This window comes from Geotrypetes seraphini, chromosome 15, assembly GCF_902459505.1.
Source record: "Geotrypetes seraphini chromosome 15, aGeoSer1.1, whole genome shotgun sequence".
Taxonomy (NCBI): Eukaryota; Metazoa; Chordata; class Amphibia; order Gymnophiona; family Dermophiidae; genus Geotrypetes; species Geotrypetes seraphini.
In genome coordinates, this window is record NC_047098.1 from 66,600,138 (window position 1) to 66,624,789 (window position 24,652).

The 24,652-nt window shown below is 45.1% G+C and overlaps 1 protein-coding gene across 6 annotated transcripts in view; it reads right to left on the bottom strand.

Annotated features, from left to right (window-relative positions):
- LOC117348870 (nuclear envelope pore membrane protein POM 121C-like) overlaps positions 1-24,652 on the bottom strand; it is a 60,811-nt gene that overhangs the window by 15,974 nt on the left and 20,185 nt on the right. For all 6 annotated transcript variants that reach the window (XM_033921455.1, XM_033921454.1, XM_033921452.1 and 3 more), the window contains exons 10-13: positions 15,520-15,622; positions 10,833-10,997; positions 3,117-4,862; positions 720-833 (exon numbers count right to left, since the gene is read on the bottom strand). In XM_033921455.1, coding sequence (XP_033777346.1) covers positions 720-833; positions 3,117-4,862; positions 10,833-10,997; positions 15,520-15,622 — 2,128 coding nt within the window. The remainder of the gene's footprint in view (positions 1-719; positions 834-3,116; positions 4,863-10,832; positions 10,998-15,519; positions 15,623-24,652) is intronic.

Below are 24,652 nucleotides of genomic sequence, written 5' to 3' on the forward strand. Positions count from 1 at the left end.
TTTTAAATCTGCCAATTTGAATCTTGGAGTTTAACCATAAAGATTGATTTGTTGATTTGTGTATTGGGATTGGAGTTAAATTGCTGACATAACGAAATGTTTTCCATGTATCCATCAATATTCTGTTCTCTTTATATTTTCTAGGCATCTTGACACTGAGAACATGAGATACATTTATAGGAAACATGAGTCGCCATTCCAAATACAACCAATCTGGGGTATTTTCCATGAGCTCTGGGAGGACCCAATACATACCCTGGCGTAAAATATAGTCCCTTTGAAAGTAAGCAGCTGTCTTCAGGCTCATAATCCACTTGTGTCCAGTCATTTTGGACAAAGTCCAAAAGCAAAAGAAAACCCAACAGATTTGCAGTGAAGCCAAGCAAAAAGAAGAAAGAAACTGCGGAGGTAATGTTTGTGATGCAGTGTATAATGTAGTCACATTACAACAACAAAATCCACATGTGAATTTTGTTGTTGTCATGTGACTCTACATTATTTTATTGATTGAACACCTGCATCATGATCACCTTCGCAGTTTCGTCCTTCTTTTTTCTTGGCTCCAGTCATTTTGTATATATCCTGGCTGTTCAACACTCTAGACATTTAACTAAAACTTGGACTATTCCAGTTCTGAGGATCAGTCTACTACATTATCTCGGATCCTAGAATCAAAATTTAAGCAACAAGTGACATAAAAGAAAAAAAAAAAAGCTTACCAAAAGGACCTGGTGTGACAAAGCCTGAGCCAGGAGTGCTAGAAGTCCCAAAAGATAGGCCACCTGCCACTGGTGTTGCTGAGGTATTCTGGCCAAAAGTAGGTGTGGAAGTCCCTGAAGAAGTGAGACAAGAGTTGACAACTGGGCCAATGAAAACAGTGATATGTATCAGTGTAGGAAGAGGAGCTGTTTGCAAGGTGGAGAGTGAACAAAAGGAATAGTGTGGATGAAGTACAGTGATGCCTTGGAATCCGAACTTAATCCGTTCCAGAACCCCCTGCTGGTCATCGTGGGGGTTAAAGGGGTGCTTTCCTTCCGGCAGGAGGGCTTGGGCTCCCTCCTACCGATGAGCCATGCCGGGAGGAGGGGGAGTTTCCTTCTGGCAGGAGAGATTGGGCATCCCTCCTGTTAATCGCGCAGGTGTTGGAAGTGGGGGGTTCCTTCCATAAGGAGAGATTGGGCATCTCTCCTACCGGAGAGGTTAGGAGGGATCACGGCAGGAGAGATTAGGCATCTCTCCTGCCATGATTGTTATCAGTGCGGGGGGGGACAGGTTGCCTGGGCTGCTGAGTTGATCGCGGTAGCTGCAATCATCTCAGCGCCTGATTCGGAACTTATACATGTTTTGACTTGGTCTAAGATAAAACGTATAGGTTCTGTTTGGCAACCTGTCAAACCTTTTTGATTATGGCTGCCAGACGACTAAGTCTAGGTCGGCCCACCTTCCGCCTTATCCACTTTTTTGCTCTAGGAGTACAGAGGCAGGGTAAATGCCTAAGCAAACCAGTTTTGATTATCGGTACTTGGACAATCTGTCTTTTTGATCGTCCAAGTACCGACTTTTTTTTTTTTTTTTTTTAATTTATGAGCCCCTTAGAGTCTAAACACCAAAAAGGTCCTTGGACTTTGAATCAGTAAGATCATCCAAATGTAAACTCAAGTCACCTAACAATAAAACATGATCTGACTTGAGTTATAAGCAATAAAATCATATAAGGTAGTCTTAAGTTCATTCCACTTTCTCAGTGGGCAGTACACTAAAATACACACCTAAAGTGTCTAAGAGAAAAATCATTATGAATTTCAAATGCCATCAGACACTTTTACTATCAAGTAATACCAGATTTAAAAAAACAAACCAAAAAAACCCTTTTGTAGCATATTGCTATACCTCCCCCATTCTTACCCTCTCTTGGAATATGCATAAATTTAAAACCACTTGGACTATATCAATGCTAGTCAGCTGTCCTATCTACATCCTCTCATTGATGGACCACCATTGGAACATCAAGCACTGCCGCTTTCCTGCAGACAAGGTCGTAAGCCAAGCTCAACAGCACACACTTGCAGGTAACATTATTATATATTATAAGAACATAAGAATTGCCGCTGCTGGGTCAGACCAGTGGTCTATCGTGCCCAGCAGTCCGCTCACGTGGCGGCCCTCTGGTCAAAGACCAGTGCCCTAACTGAGACTAGCCCTACCTGCGTATGTTCCAGTTCAGCAGGAACTTGTCTAACTTTGTCTTGAATCCCTGGAGGGTGTTTTCCCCTATGACAAGACTCCCGAAGAGCGTTCCAGTTTTCTACCACTCTCTGGGTAAAGAAGAACTTCCTTACGTTTGTACAGAATCTATCCCCTTTTAACTTTACAGAGTGCCCTCTCGTTTTTCCTACCTTGGAGAGGGTGAACAACCTGTCCTTATCTACTAAGTCTAATTAGTATTTGTTAGAGCAGTTATAAAACTGACATTTTACTTTCTGTGATATTCTATTTCTGATTAATTCAGATGTGAATAGCTACTTCTTTTGGTAAATAAAATTATTTCCCATAATTTTTACAACTCCTAATGAACAATTTACAAAGTGCATTATCTCGTCTAATCCCAACTAGCACATCTCTAAGCCCTAGGTGTGAATATATTGCTTACACGGCTGCAGCTCCCCCTTTCAAACCTCCCCTCCCTGTCTATTTTTAAAATGCATCTCTTTCTCCCCTCTAGAAGCAGCAACATTAGCTATTCATTTAACGTTATTTGTACTGGCACTGGAGCCTTCCCTTGCCACTTTCGGCCCCTGTAGAAAACAAGGGTTACCTCGGAGGAGGCAGGACATAGCAAAGAAAAGCTCCGGGACCAGTTCAGGCATTGTGACTTGCTAATGCAGCTGCCACTTCTAGAGGAAAGACACTTTTAAAAGTAAATGGGGGGGGGGGGGGGGGGGGGGTGCGAAGAGATGCCACTGTTACCCAGAAGAGCGGGGAACTGGCAGCTACTGGCTCCTGAACTAGTGCTCACTTGGTCCTGTCTTAAGCCAGCCCAGCTCCTCAAAACTATATCAACTGCTGAATAACTTAGCTAAAGACTGGGAATTATCTTTGCTGTTATTGTTCCTTACCTCCAAAGGAAAGCTTGTTCTCTGTTGCAAGAGGTGTGCCAAATGAGAGCGGTGCACTCTGATTCTGATTGCTCAGGGCGTTTGACTGGAGGACAGGGGAACCAAAGGCGACTGCTGTGCTTCCAGACCTACTTTGTCCCATTCCAAAACTGAACCTGTTCATCACAGGGGTTGCACTACTACTCTGTACTCCAATTCCAAATGTGGCTGTTGCATTTGCCGGCTGGTTCTGTCCTGCTCCAAAACTGAATCCGCTTGTGGCAGAAGATACGTTGCTGTTCTGTGCTCCAATGTTAAATGCAGAGCTGCTACTACCCGACTGATTTGAGGTCCCAAAAGTGAACGCACTTGTTCCTCCAAAAAGGGGTCCACCTGTACTACTGGTTGTGGTCCGAGTGCTTGCAGAACCAAAACTGGCAGCTGTTGTTGGAGCAACTGTACCAAAGAAGGCAGATGTGGTATTGCCAAATGTTGGCCGAGTGTTACTAGTAGTGAAGGATGACTGAGAATTATTCTCCGGAAAACGGGGTTGGGCAGCATTTCCAAAGGCCGACTGAACAGTAGACATACCAAAACTAAATGGGGTGCCGCTGGCAGAAAAGTTTAAAGACTCAGTGGCAGGCTTGATGCCCACTGGTTGAGCATCTGCAATACTGTTGCTAAAAGTGGGCTGGCTGGTTATACCAGGGTAGGGAGGTGGAGCATTTGCACTCGTACCAAACGGCAATGCACTGAATGCAGAAGAGGAAGAACCAAATGTCAAAGCAGGCTGGCTGTTGCTTGTGGTTGTTGCTGCTGCTGTCGAGATGCTTCCAAAAATGCTAAACGCAGCCTTGGTAGCTGAAGAGGGTGTCTGGTCAAAGATGGATGTAGCCTGAGAGGCTGTGGAAGAGATGGTAGCAGCCACGGGTTGTTTGTTAAACTGAAATCCAGCACCAAATCCTGTTGCTGGAGAGGCAGTGGGGTTTGAAAGGGCTCCGAACTGGAATGAATGAGCTCCAGTGGTGGTGGCTGGGGTGGTACTAGGTACGCTGGAGAGTCCAAAGGTAAAGGACGGCTTGGCGGAAGAGTCAATGCTGCTACTGCTGCTTCTCTGTGTGGTGGTGGTGCCAAATGCAGAACTAGTGGTAGAGACAGCACTAATAAGCCCAGAGTGTATCGAGCTGCATGTTGTGGATGTCGCTGCAGGAGTAACACCGACACGTGTCACAGGTGTCTGATTAAATGTGAAAGGTGATATCACTGTGGAGCTATTGGTGGCAGCAGTTAAGGTCCCAAAAATTGGTTTGAATGTAGTGCTTGAGGCAGCCCCAGTTACAGAACTGGGAGGTGGTGTTGAACATGCTTCAGACAAGCTAACTAACGGGGAGACAACATTTTCCACTTTCAGTGGTGTGCCAAATATGTGTTTGAAGGTTGGTATGGCTGCTGTGCTGGCTGGTGATGTTGTGACAAAGGCAGAGTTGGGTGTTGTCCCACTCAGCATACCAAAAAGGATACCACGTTTTGGGGAAGGAAGCTTGGCGTCGGGTGTCTCACTTGGGAGAAGAGAAGGTATCTGCAGGCTGGTGGTGTTGCTGGGAAGTTCAGAGGAAGAAGGGACCAAAGAAACTGAAGGAGATGTGAGCACAGACTCAGAACTTGATGGTACAACTGTGAGGGAGCATGTTCCCGAGGCTGCATTAAAAGCTGAAGAAAAAATGCTTGATGATAGTGGCAGCATTTGAGTGGCTTCACCAGCAGGCTCTGAAGGAGGAGAATAAGAAAGTTTAATGACTGTCAATTCAGTATTTCACGTGCACCTCCTCTGTCACTTCAACATCCTTACTGGGTTTCTGCTTTCTAATTACATTCAATTCTTACCCCCATAAAATGACAAATTGATCACTTAAGGTACCTAGCAGGAGGGGAGATTGGGGAGAGAGAGAGAAAGCGAAAGAGAGAGCAAGAGAGAGAGCAAGAGAGAGAGAGCGAGCGAGAGAGAGAGAGCGAGAGAGCAAGAGAGAGAGAGAGAGAGCGAGAGAGAGCGAGAGATAAAGCGAGAGAAAGAGCGAGAGAGAGAGAGAGAGAGATTGAGGGGGTGAAGCTGAAATGAATCATGTTTAAAAGGAGAGAAGGGGAACAGGATAAGACAGTTTATGGAAGGGGCATAGAAAGAGGGAAAATGCCATAAAGAAGGGGGAAAGAGAGGGCAGACGCTGCATAGAAGGAAGAAAGAAGGACAAACTGGCTAGAAAGAAGAGTGAAGAAAAGAAGATTAAAGCAGAAAAAAAAACCAAAGATAGAAATTTTTTTTTGTTGCTTTAGAATAAAGTAGTATTGTATGCTGTATTGATAAATGTTTATAAATAGAAAACGGAAATAAGGTAATCTTTTTGCAGGACCAATTTTAAACACTCTTTTTTTTTTACCAATTTTCAGAGATCAAAACCCCCTTCCTCATGTCAGGAGAGGATACCGTAACAGCAGTATACTGTACTGACCTGAAGAAGGAAGGTTTGGCTTCTGAAAGCTAAGTGAAAATTGTATTTGTCAGTAAAATGGTATTTTCTTATTTTCCATTTTTGATTTATTTCTATTTGATAATTTGTAAAGTGATGATTGTTATTTGTCGGTTTGTTTGTTATTCAAATTTACATCCACTATCTTTAAATTTTGCACAGCATTAGGGGTTGTGTGTCACTATTTCTGTAGTGTTGCATTGTATGCAGAGTCTGGCTTCTTGGCAGTTCACTTTAACTTTTGTCTACATATTTCTATTTTTAGTTTGTGATTATTCTATACTGGACGAGGGTTTATATGTATTTGTGTATGAAAAGGACATGGTTTTCTGTTAGCATTGACTGTGCAGAAACATAAAACATGATGGCAGATAAAGGCCAAATGGCCCAGTCTGCCCATCCACTATCTCCTCCTCTCCCTAAGAGATCCCACATGCTTATCTATCCCATGCTTTCTTGAACTCAGACTCAATCTTTGTCTCCACCACCTTTAACAGGAAACTATTCCATGCATCTACCACCCTTTCTGTAAAAAAATTATTTCCTTAGATTACTCCTGAGCCTATCACCTCTTAACTTCATCCTATGCCCTCTCATTCCAGAGCTTCCTTTCAAATGAGACTCGCCTCATGTGCACTTATGCCATGTAGGTATTTAAACGTCGCCATCATATCTCTTCTATGTTTTAATCTGGCTTGTTTAGTTTTATAATGGGTGTACTGATGTTCTTTCATTATTGGTACGGTTTAAGAAGTGATCTATTTAATACAAATGCTCCTTCAACTCTCTTATCTACTTCTTTGCAATGTTTAAAATTATCAAATCACCATGGCTCACACTTCTAATTTATGCCAATCTGTCCAGTTCATGAATAGCTTCAGATGCAATACTTTTTCCATATTAACTGAGCCACTGAGTTTGCCAATAGGCCTACTCACTTTCTTCAGCCTCAGAACTGGTAATTTTTGCATTATGTACTTTATTACTATTTTTACTTTTCATCTCACCAATCTATCCTTTCCTCCACTCACCAAGTTCATTGCAGATTAACATAGATAGAAACGTAGAACATGATGGAAGATAAAGGCCAAATGACCTATCCAGTCTGCCCATCTGCAGTAACCATTATCTCTTCCTCTCTCTAAGAGATCCCATGTGCCTATCCCAGGCTTTCTTGAATTCAGACAATCTCTGTCTCCACCACTTCTACTGGGAGACTGTTCCATACATCTACCACCCTTTCTGTAAAAAAGTATTTCCTTAGATTACTCCGGAGTCTATCACCTCTTAACTTCATCCTATTCCCTCTCATTCCAGAGCTTCCTTTCAAATGAAAGAGACTCAACTCAGGCGCATTTACATCACGTAAGTATTTAAACGTCTCTGACATATCTCCCCTCTCCCGCCTTTCCTCCAAAGTATACAGATTGAGATCTTTAAGTCTGTCCCCCATACACCTTATGATGAAGACCACACATCATTTTAGTAGCCTTCCTCTGGACCGACTACATCCTTTTTATATCTTTTTGAAGGTGCGGCCTCCAGAATTGTACACAATATTCTAAATGAGGTCTCACCAGAGTCTTCTACAGGGGCATCAATACCTACTTTTTCCTACTGGCCATACCTCTCCCTATGCAACCTAGCATCCCTCTAGCTTTCGCCATCAACTTTCCAACCTGTTTGGCCACCTTAAGATCATCACATACAAACACACCCAAATTCCGCTCTTCTGTTGTGCACATAAGTTCTTCACCCCTAACCTGTACCGTTCCCTTGGGTTTTTGCAGCCCAAATGCATGACCTTGCATTTCTTAGTATTAAATTTTAGCTGCCAAATTTCAGACTATTTTTAAAGCTTTGCCAGGTCTTTCTTCATATTATTCACACCATCCTAAGTATCTACTCTATTGCAGATTTTGGTATCATCTGCAAAGAGGCAAATCTTACCCGTCAGCCCTACAGCAGTATCGTTTATAAAAATGTTAAAAAGAATAGGCCCAAGAACAGAACCTTGAGGCACACAACTGGTAACATCCCTTTCCTCAGAGCGATCTTCATTGATCACTACCCTCTTTCGCCTTCCACTCAACCAGTTATTGACTCAGCCCATCACTTTGGGGCCCATCTCGAGGGCACTCAGTTTATTTATTTATTAGATTAGATAAATGTTTGTGTGGAACTGTCAAAGGCTTTGCTAAAATCTAAACACACCACATCTAGCACATATCCTCTATCCAATTCTCTGGTCACCCAGTCAAAGAAATTGATCAGATTTGTCTGACAAGACCTACCTCTAGTGAATCCATGTTGCCTCCAGTCCTGTAATCCACAGGATTACAAAACTTGACCATTCTCTGTTTTAAAAGTGTTTACATTAATACCGGCCTGTTAACTCCCTACTTCTTCCTTACTTCCATTTTTGAGGAGAGGGACCACATCTGCCCTTCTCCAGTCCTTCGGTACCACTCCTGACTCTAGAGACTCATTGAAAAGGTCAGTCAGTGGAGCCACAGCACTTCCCCAAGTGCCTTCAGCACCCTCGGATGTACACCATCTGGCCCCATCTCTTTGTCTACTTTTATTTTAGCTAGCTCCTCATGAACACAACCCTCAGAAAATCCATCAGGGTCTACCACTCTTCCATCCCTATTCATGTTTGTCTTCTGTGGTCCCATTTCCGGTGCTTCAGCCGTGAATACAGAACAGAAATATTTGTTAAGCAATTCAGCCTTTTCTTTATCAGCTTCTACATGTCTCCCCTTCACCTTTGAGTCTCACAATGCCACTTTTGCACTTCTTTCTATTACTAATATATCTCCCCGTTTTACCTTGTCAGCTATTTTTTTCCTTCCATTTGCATCTTTGCTTTCCTGACTACACGACCAGCCTCTTAACTTTTCCAGATATTTTTGCCTGTCTTCCTCTTTCTGTAATCTTTTGTACTTTATGAAAGCTAACCTCTTGTTCCTTACCTTCTCAGATACTACTTTTAAGAACCAAATCAGCCTTCTTTTCCCGTTACTTTTACTTACTTGCCTCACAGAAAGTTTGTCGCTCTTACAATTACTCCTTTCAGTTTTGCCCACTGCATTTCCACTCCTTCCAGATGTTCCCATTCAGATAACAATTCCTTGACGTAATCCCCCATCCGAACAAAGTTAGTTTTTTAAAAGTCTAGAACCTTTGCTTTTCAATGAGCCCTCTCCATACCCATCTTAATATTAAACCGTACCATGTAGTGATCACTGGATGCCAGATCACCCTCTGTCATCTGAAACACTTTCCCCATTTGTAAGCACTAAGTCCAGTATGACTCCATCCCACTGGGTTCCATTACCAACTGCTGGAACAGTTCTCCTTGTAGAGAATCCAGGTTAAAATCACCTATTAGTAAAACTTCCCCTTTTCTAGATATATTCTAATGTCTACTTTTTCCGTCTGTGTAGGAGGCCTGTATATCAACACAATGTAAATATATTCACCATTCCCTCTTTCCAAATTGATCCACAGTGTCTCTTCCTTGCCCTGCAGATCCTGCAATTGTGTGGCTTTAATATGATCTTTAACATATAATGCTACTTCCACTCCTTTTCTTCCTAACCTGTCTTTCCTGAACAGATTATAGCCCGGTATAACCACATCCCAGTCATGGTTCTCCGTGAACCACATCTCTGTAATTGCCACTCATCATCCATCACAGCTTCTAGATCCAGAATCTTGTTTCCCATACTTTGAGCATTAGTATATACTGCTTTCCAGACACTGCTCCCTTGTCCCATCCATGTAGAGGTATTCAGTGATTTACTTACCTGAGGACTTATACTCACCTGGGGGCTTTGGTCACCCTGCCCCATCATTCCTCATCTCCAGTAGATTAGCCAACCTGCTGCCAAAGACACTTCTTCCCTTCTTTGATAGATGCACACCATCACTATTCGGCAGTCCTTGGATAATCATCCCATGGTCCAGGTAGCCAAAACGCTCTCGACAACATTCATCCACATAGCCAAGCATTCATCTCCAGAATGCGAGCTTCTCTGTATTGGCCTTTACCCTGGACAGGGAGGATGGATGGAAATACCACCTGCGCACCTGACTGCTTCACCTTCTCGCCCAGCCACTAAGTCGCTTTTGATGCATTCGCAGGGGTACCTGGCAGTATCATTCCGTCGTGGCTGTTTTGTGCGTATGGATGTAAATTTTGTCTTGGAACTGACTTTGCAAGATAGCAGGGAACTGATTTCAGAGAGGCAGCTCATATTCAACATCCCCTGAGGAAGACTCATTTGGGGTTGAAATGCCCACAGAAAGAAAGGGATTCGGGAGTTTCCATTACACGTCAACATTGATGGTGGCAGGATCCACTAAGATAAGTGTTGCCTTTCTGACAGAGTGCCAAAAATTTTCTGTCATATGATTTACACCAATGATTTTGAGAGTCATTAATTATGGGTATTATAAATTAAAAGTTTAGCCATTAAAAATGAAGATAAAATAGGGAATGGTAAGTGGTGGCTTGGCATAAATGATTATAAAGATATATAAGACAGGGATTTGAAATGATATATATGTTAAAGAGGTTCTGAGGATTGACGTCTGTATAGTTATGATATGCCTGCCATTGGTTTAATTACTCAAGGGGGAAATAAGAGGAGTATTGATAAAAACAAGAAGTAGAATTTAGTGTTGGGAAATAACTATGATAGCCTACTAGTTGTGATGATAACTAATATGTTATCGAAAATTCATTATAAACAGAACAGATTTCATTAATTATCTCGATGGCTTCTTTTTTGTTATAAAAGATTTACATATGGGTCTGATGCTTTAAAGACTTTATTCTGTAGTATCTTGATGGTAACACAGTTATCAGTTGAGTTTTAGGATTGTACAACCTGATGCAAAATAGCCAAGCAAATGGTAGTGAATCAACCGCTTGGCTATTTTGCATGGAGTTTTACTCATTTGCATGGGTTGGGTTGGATCGGAAAATATGTGGTGGGCTGTTTGGTGAATTGGGTAGGTAGCAGCTATCGTTAGTAAACCTGTGAAAACAGGCTTAATGACGATCGCTAACTTTAGTGAATCAGGGCCTCAGTTTCTCATTCTCTGGTATCTTTCCTCTCCTCAACTTGTATAGCTTTTGCAAAAACTAGTCCACCTACAAGATAAATAAAACATTCATATTATCCTTAATGACATTCTCACTAACCTGTGCTAGTTGGAGAATTTTGTATTTTTTTCAAACTCTCCAGCAGTGGGTTGGAGCCAGCTGAGGAAGTGGGCAATGCCAGTACAGATGTACTAGTGGTTGCAGGTATGAATGAGAAGGAAGATCCAGGGGGTGTAGTTTCAACAGAGGAGCTTGGTATATCACCTATAAAAATATTGAAATTAAGAGGAAAACTTAGAAAGCATACACCATATTACAGAGCCGATAGCTATGAATTCATGGATGTGCCCAAGCTGGGTCACTTACTGGTGGCTTTTAACTTGACCACCAAAGGGAACAATAGATAAAACATATAAAGACTGACCAAAGCTACTGCTAAATAAAGCCCATACCAAAGCAGGAATAAACTGTATAAGAGATTTCTAAAAAAGGTTTGGTATGGGCTTTATTTAGCAGTAGCTTTGGTCAGTCTTTATATGTTGTATCTATTGTTCCCTTTGGTGGTCAAGTATCGGTTTCTCCTTTTTTCTTTCCTTTTATATAGCTATATTACATCCTTTTTTGTTTGAAGTTTGGCAAAATCTATCTGAGTGGAAGCACATCCCAGATATTGTCATTGATGGCGCTTAAGGTATGTTTGAGTATTAATTCTTTTAGGCTTTTCTATGGTTAATGATGCTTTATTGCATGATGAAGTTCATAGCAATAGATTGCACATTAGTTCATATTGGTCTTTTTAATGGGTCCTTGGTGCTTTATTTGTATTTCTATTTCCATATCTCAAGGATGCTTACGAGATTGGAGTTTTCTTCCTTTATTTCTTCAAAATGTTTTTATGGTTGCAGTAGGTTTGTATCATTAATTTTATGAAGTTTCATATGTTCTACTACATCATATTTATTTATGAATTTGTTAATTTTATTATTTATTTTGTGGCATTGTACATATATTAGTTAATGTTTTTGTTATACACATATTTTTGATACTACATGTCATTATTGCCGCTCTTTTTATGGTCTCCCATTTATGAATTATTTGTTGTTGGTTCTTTATTTTTAATGTATTCATGACTTGATGCATTATTTAACATGATATTATTGTTTTATATGTTTATACACGTACTTGTAGACTCTTGAAGCAGGTCTGTTGGCCAAAACGTGTACATGTCGAGTCATTGGATGTATCATTGAGCTATTGGATGAATAAAGATTCTTATATTATCAGATGAGTTGGAGGACACTTTCATTCGTGCACATCATTCTGATCTGGACAATTCCATTCTGTCTTTTGCTATTTGTGTTTGTGGTTTTGTTTTCCCCTGTTTGTTCCTAGTCTAGAGAGATGACATATGCACAGAACTAACTCCCTTTGTGCAGAACCATGTGCACAAGTATCCAGTGTGCTCTCCTTAATTAGGATCTGACTAAAACTTTAGCACTATCTGCATATAATTTGGTTACTGCACTAATGCACAGAATTTGGTACTATGTTTACATTATGAACTGTGCACTAAGACTAAGCCATCAGCGCATGGCTCTAATGCAAGCTCTCTGCATCAGCCCATCAGTCTGAGTTATAGAAACAGCTAACCGTGTTTCCTCGAAAATATCTATCGTGTTTCCCTGAAAATATGACAGTGTCTTATATTAAATTTGGGTCCAAAAAAACACACTAGGGCTCATTTTCGGGGGATGTCTTATTTTTTTCATGTACAATGATCATCTCTCCCTTCCTCTCCTCCACCTCAATTCTTCCTCTTTCCTTTCTCTCCCCCACGTGCAGCATCTTTCCATTCCTCTCATCCATCCTCTTGTGCCTTCTCTCTGCAGCATCTTTCTATCCCTCCCTCCTGTGCAGTAGAACTCTTGTACAGCATCTTTCTATCCCTCCTTCCCTCCCATCCCCCACGCAGCAGAACCACACCGACCCTGACATACCTCCCTCCAAACAGCAGCGTCAACAGCACTTTAAAACAGGCTGCTTCGCAGCCTTCTCCCGCTGAGGCCTTCCTTGTGCCACGTCACCGATGACATCAGTGATGCGGCAGAGGGCAGGACCCGGTGGAAGAAGACCGCGAAGCAGCTTGTTTAAAGTGCTGATAATGCTGTAGTTTGGAGGGAGGTATGTCGGTCTCGTGGTGAGAGAGCCGGTGGGGTTCGGATGGGAGGGAGAAATAGAAAGATGCTGTGCAGGGGGATGGGTGGGAGGGTCAGCGGGTTTTGGCTGCGCAGCTTGGGGGAGAGTGCTGCTGCCAGCGATTCCAGGGATGGAGTCAAGGACATTAGGGAGGTGCTTCGGGGGCGATCTAACTAGGACTTATTTTTGGGGTAGGGCTTATATTAAGACCTACCCCGAAAATCATGCTAGGGCTTATTTTCAGGGTAGGTCTTATTTTTGGGGAAACACAGTAGTTAGGATCATTCCCCTCCCCATTTCAATGTATGCAATTGTTTTGTTTAAAGTTTCAAGTTTAATAAAATTTTGATTTGATCGCAATATCTTAGTTCAATACGATTTACAAGAACTGGAAAAATTTGGGGTAATGAAAATAAAAACACATTACTTAAACAAAATACTTTGCATACCTTTATACCAAACAAACACAGAAGGAAAAAAAAATAAAAAAGGATTAAATACAATTTGTAAATCAAATCAAACAAGGCAATGTAAAAAAACAAAAGGATGGGTAAAAGATTACCTGCTCAATTTTGCTTATGGATTATGCTGTTACTTTAGCAAGGATCTTAGAAATATAAAAATACATGTGACTTAGTTAAAAGTGTCATTAAAAAGCCAGTTTTTCAGGAGATTTTTAAACTTACCAAGTAATTTTTCTTCCCTTATATTAGTTGGGAGTGAATTCCAATTTTGGGGGGCTGTAACGGAAAAAATTGTATCTCTCCTAGAGTAAATAACTCTTAAAGAAGGGACTAGTAGGTGTGATCTTATAGGAGTAGAAGGGATTAAAAATCTTCCTAAAAATGCAGGGGCTTTGTTCATTAAACTTTTGTGTGAAAGTAATGCTATTTTGTAAGTGATTCTATGGTTAATAGGCAACCAGTGTTTTTCCTTCAAGAGGGGAGTCATGTGATCAAATTTTTTCTTTTTAGTGATTATTTTTATTGCTGTATTTTGTATGATTTGTAATCTGCGTATTTCTTTAAGAGTTAGTCCCTTATACAGAGCATTACAATAGTCTATTTTTGATATGACTAAGGAATGCATTAAGATGTTTAAAGAAGCTTCATCTAGAAATGTGGATAATGATCTAATCAGCTCCTAGCCAATGAACTTATTTGATCATGATAGCTCAATTTGGCTGATCAATGTTTATAAGTAGAATACTCAAGGAATAATAATAATTTTATTCTTATATACCGCCAAACCCGGAGTAGTTTGAGGCGGTTTACAACAAAGAAGGGCTGGACAATCAGCGAATACAGATACAATTTAAATAGGCAAGCAGAATATAGGTACAATATATAGGTACAATGTATATAGGTGAGCAGGATACCAAGGAAGGCATAAGAGATCTTCGAAAACGAGAGGTCGGGCTGGGGTATGACCAATGGTGAATTAAACCCACCATTTCTGTCTCAAACAATGGGCAATTTGGATCACATAATGGGACCCAGCAGATTCCAAATGAAGACCAAATTCCACACATTAAGATCTGTTACACTTATCCTTGATCATCTCTTACAAGACTAAATGGGGAGGGAAGATTTTACATGAAACATATAATAACCATTTCCTATTAATTTATTACATGCCACTTAAGATTTTATAAGCTTATCATACACCCCTTCTCAATTGTTTTTTCTCCAAGCTGGAGAGCTCTAACCTCTCCAATCTCTTTTTAAAGCAGTGCAGCACACTAAAGTTAGATGGATAAGGTATTATCCACCACAGAACTCATGCAGCCTTCTATATATACAGTACTCCCCCGAAATTCGCGGGGGTTACGTTCTTGGAGTGACCGCGAGTTGTGAAAAACCGCGATTATTGGATGCGGAAGAGGAGCGGGGATCAGAGGCGGGAGAGGGCTGCAGGAGCGGCAGTGGTGGCTGCTGCAGGTGCTGATGCGGGCGGTGGTGCTTGCGGCTCTGACCCAGGCCGGGATCGCTGCTCGAATCGCAGGTCAGGCAGAGTGGATCGGTGATGTCGCAGGGCCAGAGGATGCGCATGGTGGGGGCCCAGAAGAGGCGGATGGAGGATATTTTTCTAATTATAATTGCGGAGAGAAAAACCACGAATGAGTGGGGCTGCGAACTCTGAACCATTATGCAGGGGTATACTGAACCACTTTGCGGGGGTATACTGTTTATGTATATATATATATATATATAGTTAGGATTAACTGTCATGCACATCACTTTGCCCTTGTCCACATTCAATTTCACCTGCCATTCAGATGCCCATTCCTCTAGTCACAAAGTTCAATGCATGAACACTATGAAGAATTGCAGATATGCAAATCTGATTTCCCCAAGCACTGGTCTCTTTTTCAAATCATTGTCTATCATTGAACAGTGAGTGGTCTCAGTAAAACTCTTGGGACTTCCCTTGGCCAGATCTTCCCTTTTAACCAAGTTTACATGTCTAACAATTCAGTTCAACTTTAGCAATGTCAGCTGAAATAGCTGAATAGTACCAGCAACAGACAATAGTTTTTGACAGGAATCAGATGGGTGTGTGTGTGTGTGGGGGGGGGGGGGTTTCTTACTGCTCTTCTCTTCCAAGGCCTTATTGAGCCGCTGGATGGCCATTCTCTTCTCTGCATCCAAGTCTTCTGCTGTCACCCTACGTCCGAGTTGGGGTGGAGGTGGCTGCAGACAAATGAAAACGTATTTAGTACGCCAGCAAGGTATAACCCATAGGATAGAAGTAGAGAGGACGATTTTCATAACAGCCTGCCCAGGAACAAAGTCAGCTAATGCTTTCCATCCACATACTTTGTGCAAACTTTCAGCAAATTCATTTGAAAAACAACAGGTACTTTTTTTTTTTTCAAAGAAAATTACACATTTGAAAAATAAAATTATATACCTCATAACCCATTTTATCAACAGAAATTCAAGTCAGGTAAGGAGAAATTAGGTTCTTACCTGCTAATTTACTTTCTTTTAGCTTCTCCAGACCAGTAGAGGTTAACTTTACGAATGGGTATATATCTAATCATGACCAGCAGGTGGAGACTGAAAACAAAACTTTGGGACAGTATATCCTAGCCCCTCCTCTCTATTTCCCTCAGTCTGCCGAATAGCCAAGCAGAACCAAGAACTGGAAAACAACAGAGAGAAAAAACAATACTCCGAAAGGAGTAACAAATAACATACCCAAAATGCTGTTGGAAAATGCAGAGGAGAAATTCCCGAAGGAAGAATGTCCCCACAGCTCGCCAGCTAAGCCAGCCGAGCCACAGCCGCTGTTCTTCACTTCTCCCCGGCCCTAGAAAAATACTAGAACCCGCAGCAAAAACCAAAAACTGCCCGCGCAACAGCCCCAACAACAACAACAACAGACAGGGTGGGGACCTCTACTGGTCTGGAGAAGCTAAAAGAAAGTAAATTAGCAGGTAAGAACCTAATTTCTCCTTCTTTAGCACTCTCCAGACCAGTAGAGGTTAACTTTACGAATGGGACGTACCAAAGCAGTCCCTCTCACGGGCGGGACCCCCGAAGGGCCGATACCAGTACACGCTCACCGAACACCGCGTCCCGACGCGCCTGCACATCAACCCGATAATGACGAACAAAGGAATGCAAGGAGGACCAAACCGCAGCCTTACAAATATCCACTGGAGGCACGAGCGACGACTCAGCCCAAGAAGCCGCCTGACCCCGAGTGGAATGAGCCTTGAGAAACTCCGGAACAGGCTGCTGTTTCAGAAGATAAGCGGAAGCAATCGTCTCCTTGATCCAGCGCGCAATAGTAGCCTTAGAAGCGCCAGCTCCCCGACGAGGACCCGCCAGGAGGACAAAGAGATGATCGGACTTCCGGAATTCCTGGGTCCGCTGCACATAAGAGCGAAGGACCCGACCGACATCCAACTTGCGCAGCTGCCGTTGCTCAGAAGAGCCCTCCCGACCACCCAAGACCGGGAGAACCACCGATTGATTGACATGAAAAGGAGAAACAACCTTCGGCAGAAAGGAAGGAACAGGCCGCAAGACGACCCGCTCCCTAGAAAACTCCAAGAAGGGAGCCCTACAAGAGAAAGCCTGCAGCTCAGAAACACGCCTAGCAGAAGTAATGGCCACCAAAAAGACCGCCTTCAAAGTAAGGTCCTTCAAAGAACAGTCGTCCAAGGGCTCGAAAGGCGGACGCACCAAAACAGAGAGAACCAGATTAAGATCCCAAGAGGGAACCGAGGGCCGTAGGGGAGGCCTAAGCAACTTGGCCGCCCGCAAAAACCGAATCACATCAGGAAGAGCCGATAAACGCTGACCTGACACCAACCCTCGAAAAGCCGACAGGGCCGCAAGATGAACCCGGAGAGAAGACCAAGCCAGGCCTCTATCCAGGCCATCCTGCAAGAACTCCAGAATGTTAGGCAGAGAAGCGCGAAAAGAGGTCACTCCCCGCGCCCGACACCATTCCTCAAAGAGACGCCAAACCCGCACATAAGCCCGAGAGGTAGAAAGCCTCCGGGACCCCAACAGTGTAGAGATCACCTTGTCTGAATATCCCTTCTTGCTAAGGCGACCCCTTTCAAGAGCCACGCCGTAAGACAGAAGGGAGACGGGTCGAACATGGGAATGGGACCCTGCATCAGAAGGTCGTCCGAGAGAGGCAGAGGAAGAGGATCCGCTACCAGGTGCCTCACCAGATCCGCATACCACGGACGGCGAGGCCAATCCGGCGCCACCAGCACCACCAAACCCGGATGGTGAACAATGCGAAGAAGCACCCTGCCCACCAGCGGCCAAGGAGGGAACACATACAACAGCCCCTCCATTGGCCACTGCTGGACCAGAGCATCCAGACCCTCGGCCAGACCGTCCCTGCGACGACTGAAGAAGCGGGGCACTTTGGCGTTGCCACCCGTGGCCATCAGGTCCATCAGGGGCTGCCCCCAAGCCTGCACTATCAACTGAAACGCCTCGGCGCCGAGACACCACTCTCCTGGATCTAGGAAGTGACGACTGAGGAAGTCTGCCTGAACATTTTCTACCCCGGCTATATGAGAGGCCGAGAGGTCCAGCAGATGGGATTCCGCCCAAACCATGAGCAGAGCCGCCTCCTGCGCCACCTGAGTGCTCTTGGTGCCCCCCTGACGATTGACATAAGCCACCGCCGTGGCATTGTCCGACAGCACTCTGACCGACTTGCCCAGCAACAGGGAGTGGAAAGCCAACAGCGCCAGACGGACCGCTCTGGTCTCCAACACGTTGATCGACCAGGCGGCCTCCTCCGCGGACCAGGTGCCCTGAGCTGAGTGACCCAAACACTGAGCCCCCCAACCCAGGAGACTCGCATCCGTCAGGAGCACCGTCCACTGCGGGAGATCCAGACCCACCCCCTGAACTAGGTGAGGGGTCTGGAGCCACCAACGCAGACTGCAGCGCGCCAAGCCTCGCAGGGGAACCGGAACATCCATCCCGTGCCTCAGGGGAGACCACCTCCGGAGCAGAGCATACTGGAGAGGACGCATGTGGGCCCGCGCCCACCTCACCACGTCCAGGGACGCCGCCATCGACCCCAAGACCTGGAGGAAATCTCGCGCCCGAGGACACCGGGACGCCAAAAGCAGGCGAATCTGAGATTGCAATTTGCTCACCCGGCCCTCTGGGAGGAAGACCTTCCCCAAGGAGGTGTCGAACAGCACCCCTAGGTACTCCAGACGCTGAGCCGGGACCAACCGACTCTTGGAAAGGTTGACCACCCAGCCCAGCGACCGGAGAAACTCCACCACCCGAGCAGTAACCCGGGAGCTTTCCTGCAACGACTTTGCCCGAATTAACCAGTCGTCCAGGTAGGGGTGTACCAGGATACCCTCCGACCGCAAGGCTGCCGCGACGACCACCATCACCTTGGTGAACGTCCGAGGAGCCGTGGCCAGCCCAAAGGGAAGCGCACAGAACTGAAAGTGCCGACCCAAGATCGCAAAGCGCAGGAAACGCTGATGAGAGGCCCGAATGGGAACATGCAAGTAGGCCTCCGTCAGATCGAGAGAAGTGAGAAACTCCCCCGGCTGAACCGCCAGAATGACCGACCGCAGAGTTTCCATACGGAAAGAGGGAATCTTGAGAGCCCTGTTGACCCCTTTTAAATCGAGGATGGGCCGAAAAGTCCCCTCCTTTTTGGGCACCACAAAGTAAATGGAGTACCTGCCCGTGCCCCACTCCGGAGGGGGCACCGGAACAACTGCCCTGAGATCTAGCAAGCGCTGAAGGGTCTGGCGAAAAGCCTGCGTCTTCCCCGGAGTCTGACACGGAGAAGCGAGGAAAAAATCCGGCAGAGAGCGGGCGAACTCCAGGGCATAACCGTCCCGCACCACCTCCAGGACCCACTGATCGGACGTGATCTCGGCCCATTTGGGGAAAAATTCGCGCAGCCGAGCCCCCACCGGAACCAAAGGGGGCGCCGGCAAGGCGTCATTGTGCAGGACGGGAAGCGGGGGAACCGGCGGAGGGATTCCCTGCCCCCCGACGGGCCCCCCGAAAGGGCTGCATGCGCTGGAAGAACCGACCCCGGGAAAATCCCGGAGACTGGAAAGAAGCAGCCCCACGCCCAGGGCGATACTTGCGAAATTCCCGCAAACGCCTCCGGGCTGCACCCCCCCGAGACGCCGGGCGGGCACGGTCCTCCGGCAGACGGGGAACTTTCGAGTCCGACAGAGTCTGAATCAACTTATCCAAGTCCTCTCCAAACAAAAACGACTCCCGAAAGGGAAATTTAGTAAGCTTAGCTTTGGACGCAGCATCCGCCGCCCAAGCGCGCAGCCACAACACACGCCTTGCGGCCACGCCAAAAGCCATAGACTTAGCCGATATCCGCACCAAGTCATATAGAGCATCTGAGAGGAATGAGGCCGCCATCTCAATCTTCGCAACCTCCTGATCCACCAGAGACCAGTCGTCAGACTCTCGATCCAAGACCCGCTCCGCCCACCGAAACACGGCGCGAGCGACCAGTCCCCCACAAATAGCCGCCTGGACCCCAAAGGCAGAGACCTGAAAATTTTGCTTAAGGATGCTCTCCAATTTGCGCTCCTCAGGGTCCCGCAAGGCAGAACCGCCCTCAACAGGCACGGTATGCCGCTTGGAAATTGCCGAGACCACCGCATCCACGACTGGCGAAGCTAACGTAGCCCGATCCCCTTCAGGAATGGGATACAGGCGAGCCATGCTGCGCGCCAGCCGAAACGGCGCCTCCGGCGTTTTCCACTGCTCCAGAATAATATCCCGAATATCCTGATGCATAGGAAAAGAGCGGGAAACGGAACGGATCCCCCGTAACAGGGGGTCCCCCACACGCGGAGTCTCCTGCGGCGCGTCCTCAAAACGCAAAACCGTAGAAACCTGTTGAATAAGGTCAGGCAGCTCATCTTTCTGAAAAAGGCGCACCACGGACGCCTCGTCACTGGAGAACGGGAAATCCGACAACCCGCCGCCAGCTTCCGTCCCCTCCAGAGAGTCCTGGAACTCCTCAGAAGGGTCCAGGTCCTCCTCCAGACCGACCCGTTCCTCCGACCACAAATTCTCGTCCCACGACACCCGCGGACGCTTGGACAAGGGAGGCGGCGGAGGGGACGTCACGCCAGACGAAAGAGGCAAAGCCGCAGGGAGCGCGGAGGAAAACCCACCCCCCGAAACCCCCTGGGCGCAACCGGGACCCCCAGCCGCCTGAAAATAGGCTCTGCATAAAGAAAAGAAAAATTCAGGAGAAAACCCCCCCGAGGGTCCCAAGGGACTCCCTGCCACAGCAGGGGACCCAGCAGAACCTTGCCCCTGCATAGTCAAAACAGGGGGAAGGTCACCTGAGGTGGAAGACAAAATGGAGGGGCCAGACAGAGAAGATGGCGGTTTTCCCGCCAAAAAAGCTCCCTCCATAGCCTGAAGCGGCTGAGAAACCTGAATAGTCTCAGCCGCTAAAGCAGGCAAGCCGGCATCAGCTGTCAAAAAATCAGCTGAGAGGGAATCCTTCGGGGAATCCCTCCGTGGGCGGTTGTGGAAGACCGGGCTTCCCCACTGCTCCAAGCCGACTCGCGAGGCACCATCGGCGGGGAGCTCTGGGCGCCTGCAGCCGCTGCCGACGGAGCTCCACCACCTCACCGACCCAAACCGCCGAGTTCAGGCCGGCCGCGAGTGCCTCGCGGCTGGACTAAAATTGTGGCCTACTCCCCCGGAGAAGGGCACAATTGCTCCATACGCGACCTAGCTATAAAAAAGTGCTGGTTACATGAAAAAATACAGTTTTCTTAAAGGGAAACAACCCTTCAGACCAGCACTACCTCAGGATTTTTTTTTTTTTTTTTTTTTTTTTTTTACAGAACAGACTCCACAGGCTCTCGAAGCAATATGCCTTGCTTGATTTAGGGGGCAAGGGATACTGCTGAGGCTCCTCTAAAAAAATGTGGGGAGGTGGAGGAAGTGGGGGGAGGGACCCCGCTCGTGACCCGCCGGGTTTGACACCCCCGAGGTCGGACGAACCCCCAAACAGAGTCCGCCCAAGCTCCGTCCGGCTAAAAACAGGGACAATAAACCCCCTAAACAAATTCCAACAGCCCTACCAAGGGAGATGGGTACAGATCACTCAACACCTGCTGGAGACTGAAAGAAGACTGAGGGAAATAGAGAGGAGGGGCTAGGATATACTGTCCCAAAGTTTTGTTTTCAGTCTCCACCTGCTGGTCATGATTAGATATATACCCATTCGTAAAGTTAACCTCTACTGGTCTGGAGAGTGCTAAAGAAAAAGAGATTATGTACTCACCCTGGTAAGCTCTTTTCCAGTAGATAGGCGAGACATTCTAGACAGATGGGATGTCCCAATGGCTGCGTGCTATCTGCAGAAGGATTGTGCTCTCTAGCTCCACCTACAGTTAGTACTCAAGATCTAAGAGCCACCAAATCAACGTGAAATAAAGACACCCATGGCAATCAAGTTCAGCAACAACCGTTCTGCTCAAGTAACATTAGAACATCAACTATAGATAGCCAACAAAGGCCTCAAAGGAGCACAGAAAAACAACTCCCACAGAAAAAGTAACATATATACAGTATTTTTCTCAGCCCCCCCCCAAGGGCTGATAGGCATCCAAGAAACAACTTGGGAGAAGCATAAACAGATTGAGACAGACAGGCGCAGGAAAGACAGGGCAGGGGTCTAGAATGTCTCACCTATCTACTAGAAAAGAGCTTACCAGGGTAAATACATAATCTCTTTTTCCAGTGTAATAGGTGAGACTTTCTAGATAGTAGGGATATACAAAAGTAGTCCCCCAAAAAACTAGGGTGGGCTTGCTGCACCGGCCCATAAGACTGAGGACCCAAAGGCAGAGTCCTATCTTGCTGCCATATCTAGATCTCTCCTCATCTCCACCCTGCCTCCACGAGCTCGGTTCCCGTGAGCTCAGTCCCCATCTTCGCCCCCGCAAACCATCTGATCCCATCCGCACAAGCCTCGAATAGTTTTATACTGAACTTATTTTATTAAAGTATAAAAAGAAACAATATTCTGTACAATTGTCATTTTATAAATCAAAGTTCTGGCTGCCGAACTAGAGGAAGAGATTTTCAGCTGGCAGGGCTTTGTTTATAAATGTTTATCAACACAACTAATATACTACTTTATCCTAAAGCAAAAAAAAAAAAAAAAAAAAAGAAATACATTTTTTTTCAACCTTTGTTGTCTGGTTTCTGCTTTCCTCATCTTCTTCTATTCCTTCCATCCACTGTTTGCCTCTTTCATATAGAATCTGCTTTATTTCTATGCTTCTACCAGAAACTGTGCCTCTCCCTTCCATCTCTCCCTCCACCCCCCACTGGTCTGGCACTCATCTTCTCCCTCCACTCCCCCATAGTCTGGCATCTCTGTCGTCTTCTTCTCTTCCCTCGCTCAGGTGGTTTTTAGCATCTCTCCTCCTTTCCTCCCCTCAGGTGGTTTTTAGCATCTCTCCTCTTTTCCTCCCCTCAGATCTGGTATCTGTCTCCCAAATCCACCATGTGCCCTTTTTTCTTTATCCCCTCCTTCCATCCAGTATGTGCTCCCCTCTCTCTCTCTCCTCCCCAATTCCTTTTAGCGTCTGTTCCTCTTTCCTTCCTCGGTTTCTCCATTTGCCTTCGAGAGTTGCCTTCCATTGCTTTATTTATTTAATCATTTATTTTGCCCGTCCTCCCAAAGGAGCCCAGAACAGGTTACAAGAGTACATTCACAGTAAAGCGGAACAAACTTTCATGAGAATACAGAGATTGGCAGATGTAGGGGGGTTTAGATTACAGCATTTACAGTATAGGTGTAATGTACAGACTAAAAGTACAGTCTTGGTGGACATAGGACACAGCATTAACAGTATAGACCAGTGGTCTCAATCTCAAACCCTTTGGAGGGCCACATTTTGGATTTGTAGGTACTTGGAGGGCTGCAGAAAAAATAGTTAATGTCTTATTAAAGAAATTACAATTTTGCATGAGTTAAACTCTTTATAGTTTACAAATCTTTCCTTTAAAGGATCTTGTCTTTAAAGGAAGATTTATGTACTATAAAGAGTTTTAACTCATGCAAAATTGTCATTTCTTTAATAAGACATTAACTATTTTTTCTGCAGTACCTACAAATCCAAAATGTGGCCTTCCAAAGGGTTTGCGACTGAGAACACGTGTTGCCATGTTGCCCCTTTAAATCAGCTTGTAGTTGGCGTTCGTTTTGCTGTTAAGCAGCCTGTTGGAGCGTCTTCTAAGAGTAAAGTCTTTTTTGCAAAGGTAACTAGTGTTTGATATGCCTCTTACATTTCATAATGTGTGTTTGCTAACATTTTTAGTCAACTGTTTTTACTTTTTGGTGATTTATTTGGTTTATTTATTTTTATCTTGTTAGATTGATACCATCTATTACTGCCTAAACATTCCTTTCAGTGCAGCTGAACCACCTAGCTGTTTGGTTTCCTGAAGCAGGAGCACGAAACATTTTCACATCAAAACCAAGGAACCAAGCTTTAGCTAAGTTTTTTTCATTTATTTTTTTACTTATTTAAATCATTTATTTTGAAAGAAATTTATGCTTAAAAATATGGAGAATTCAGCAATGATTGGGTGGTGAGGCTGTCAGGTTTTTTCCCCTCTGTGTTACCCCTCCATGTCTCTGAGCTAATCTTCACATATGTAAAGCTCATTTCAACAGCTATTATAGCAGATTCAGGGTAGTGTTTTTTTGTTATATATCAAAAACTTTTTCACTCCCTAATTGCGATACCATTAGTATTTTTCCCTGTGATTTTTTGACTTAGTCTGCAACTTGCATCCATCTTTGGCATTAACTTAACATTCAATTTTTCTGCTTTCTTCTCAAAATCTACTTTTCCAAGTCTTACCTTCCCTCCCTATCTCTCTCTCCTTCCCTCCCTATTTCCCTGGTCTGACATCTCTCTCCTTTCTTTCTCTCCCTCCCTCCTTCCTTCCTTTTCCCTGGTCTGGCATCTGTCTCCTTCTCTCCCCCATGCCCTGGCATCTCTCACTCCCCCTCCATGGTCCGGTATCTCCTTTCCCTCCCTCCAATGGACTTGGCATCTCTCGTTCCTTTCCTCTCCCTTGTCTTCCTTCTCCCTCCTTCCCTCTCTCTCCCCAAAGTCTGTGGATGGTATCACCCATATGTGAATACACTGCTTACTTATTCTTGGATAAGAGTGTGTGAAT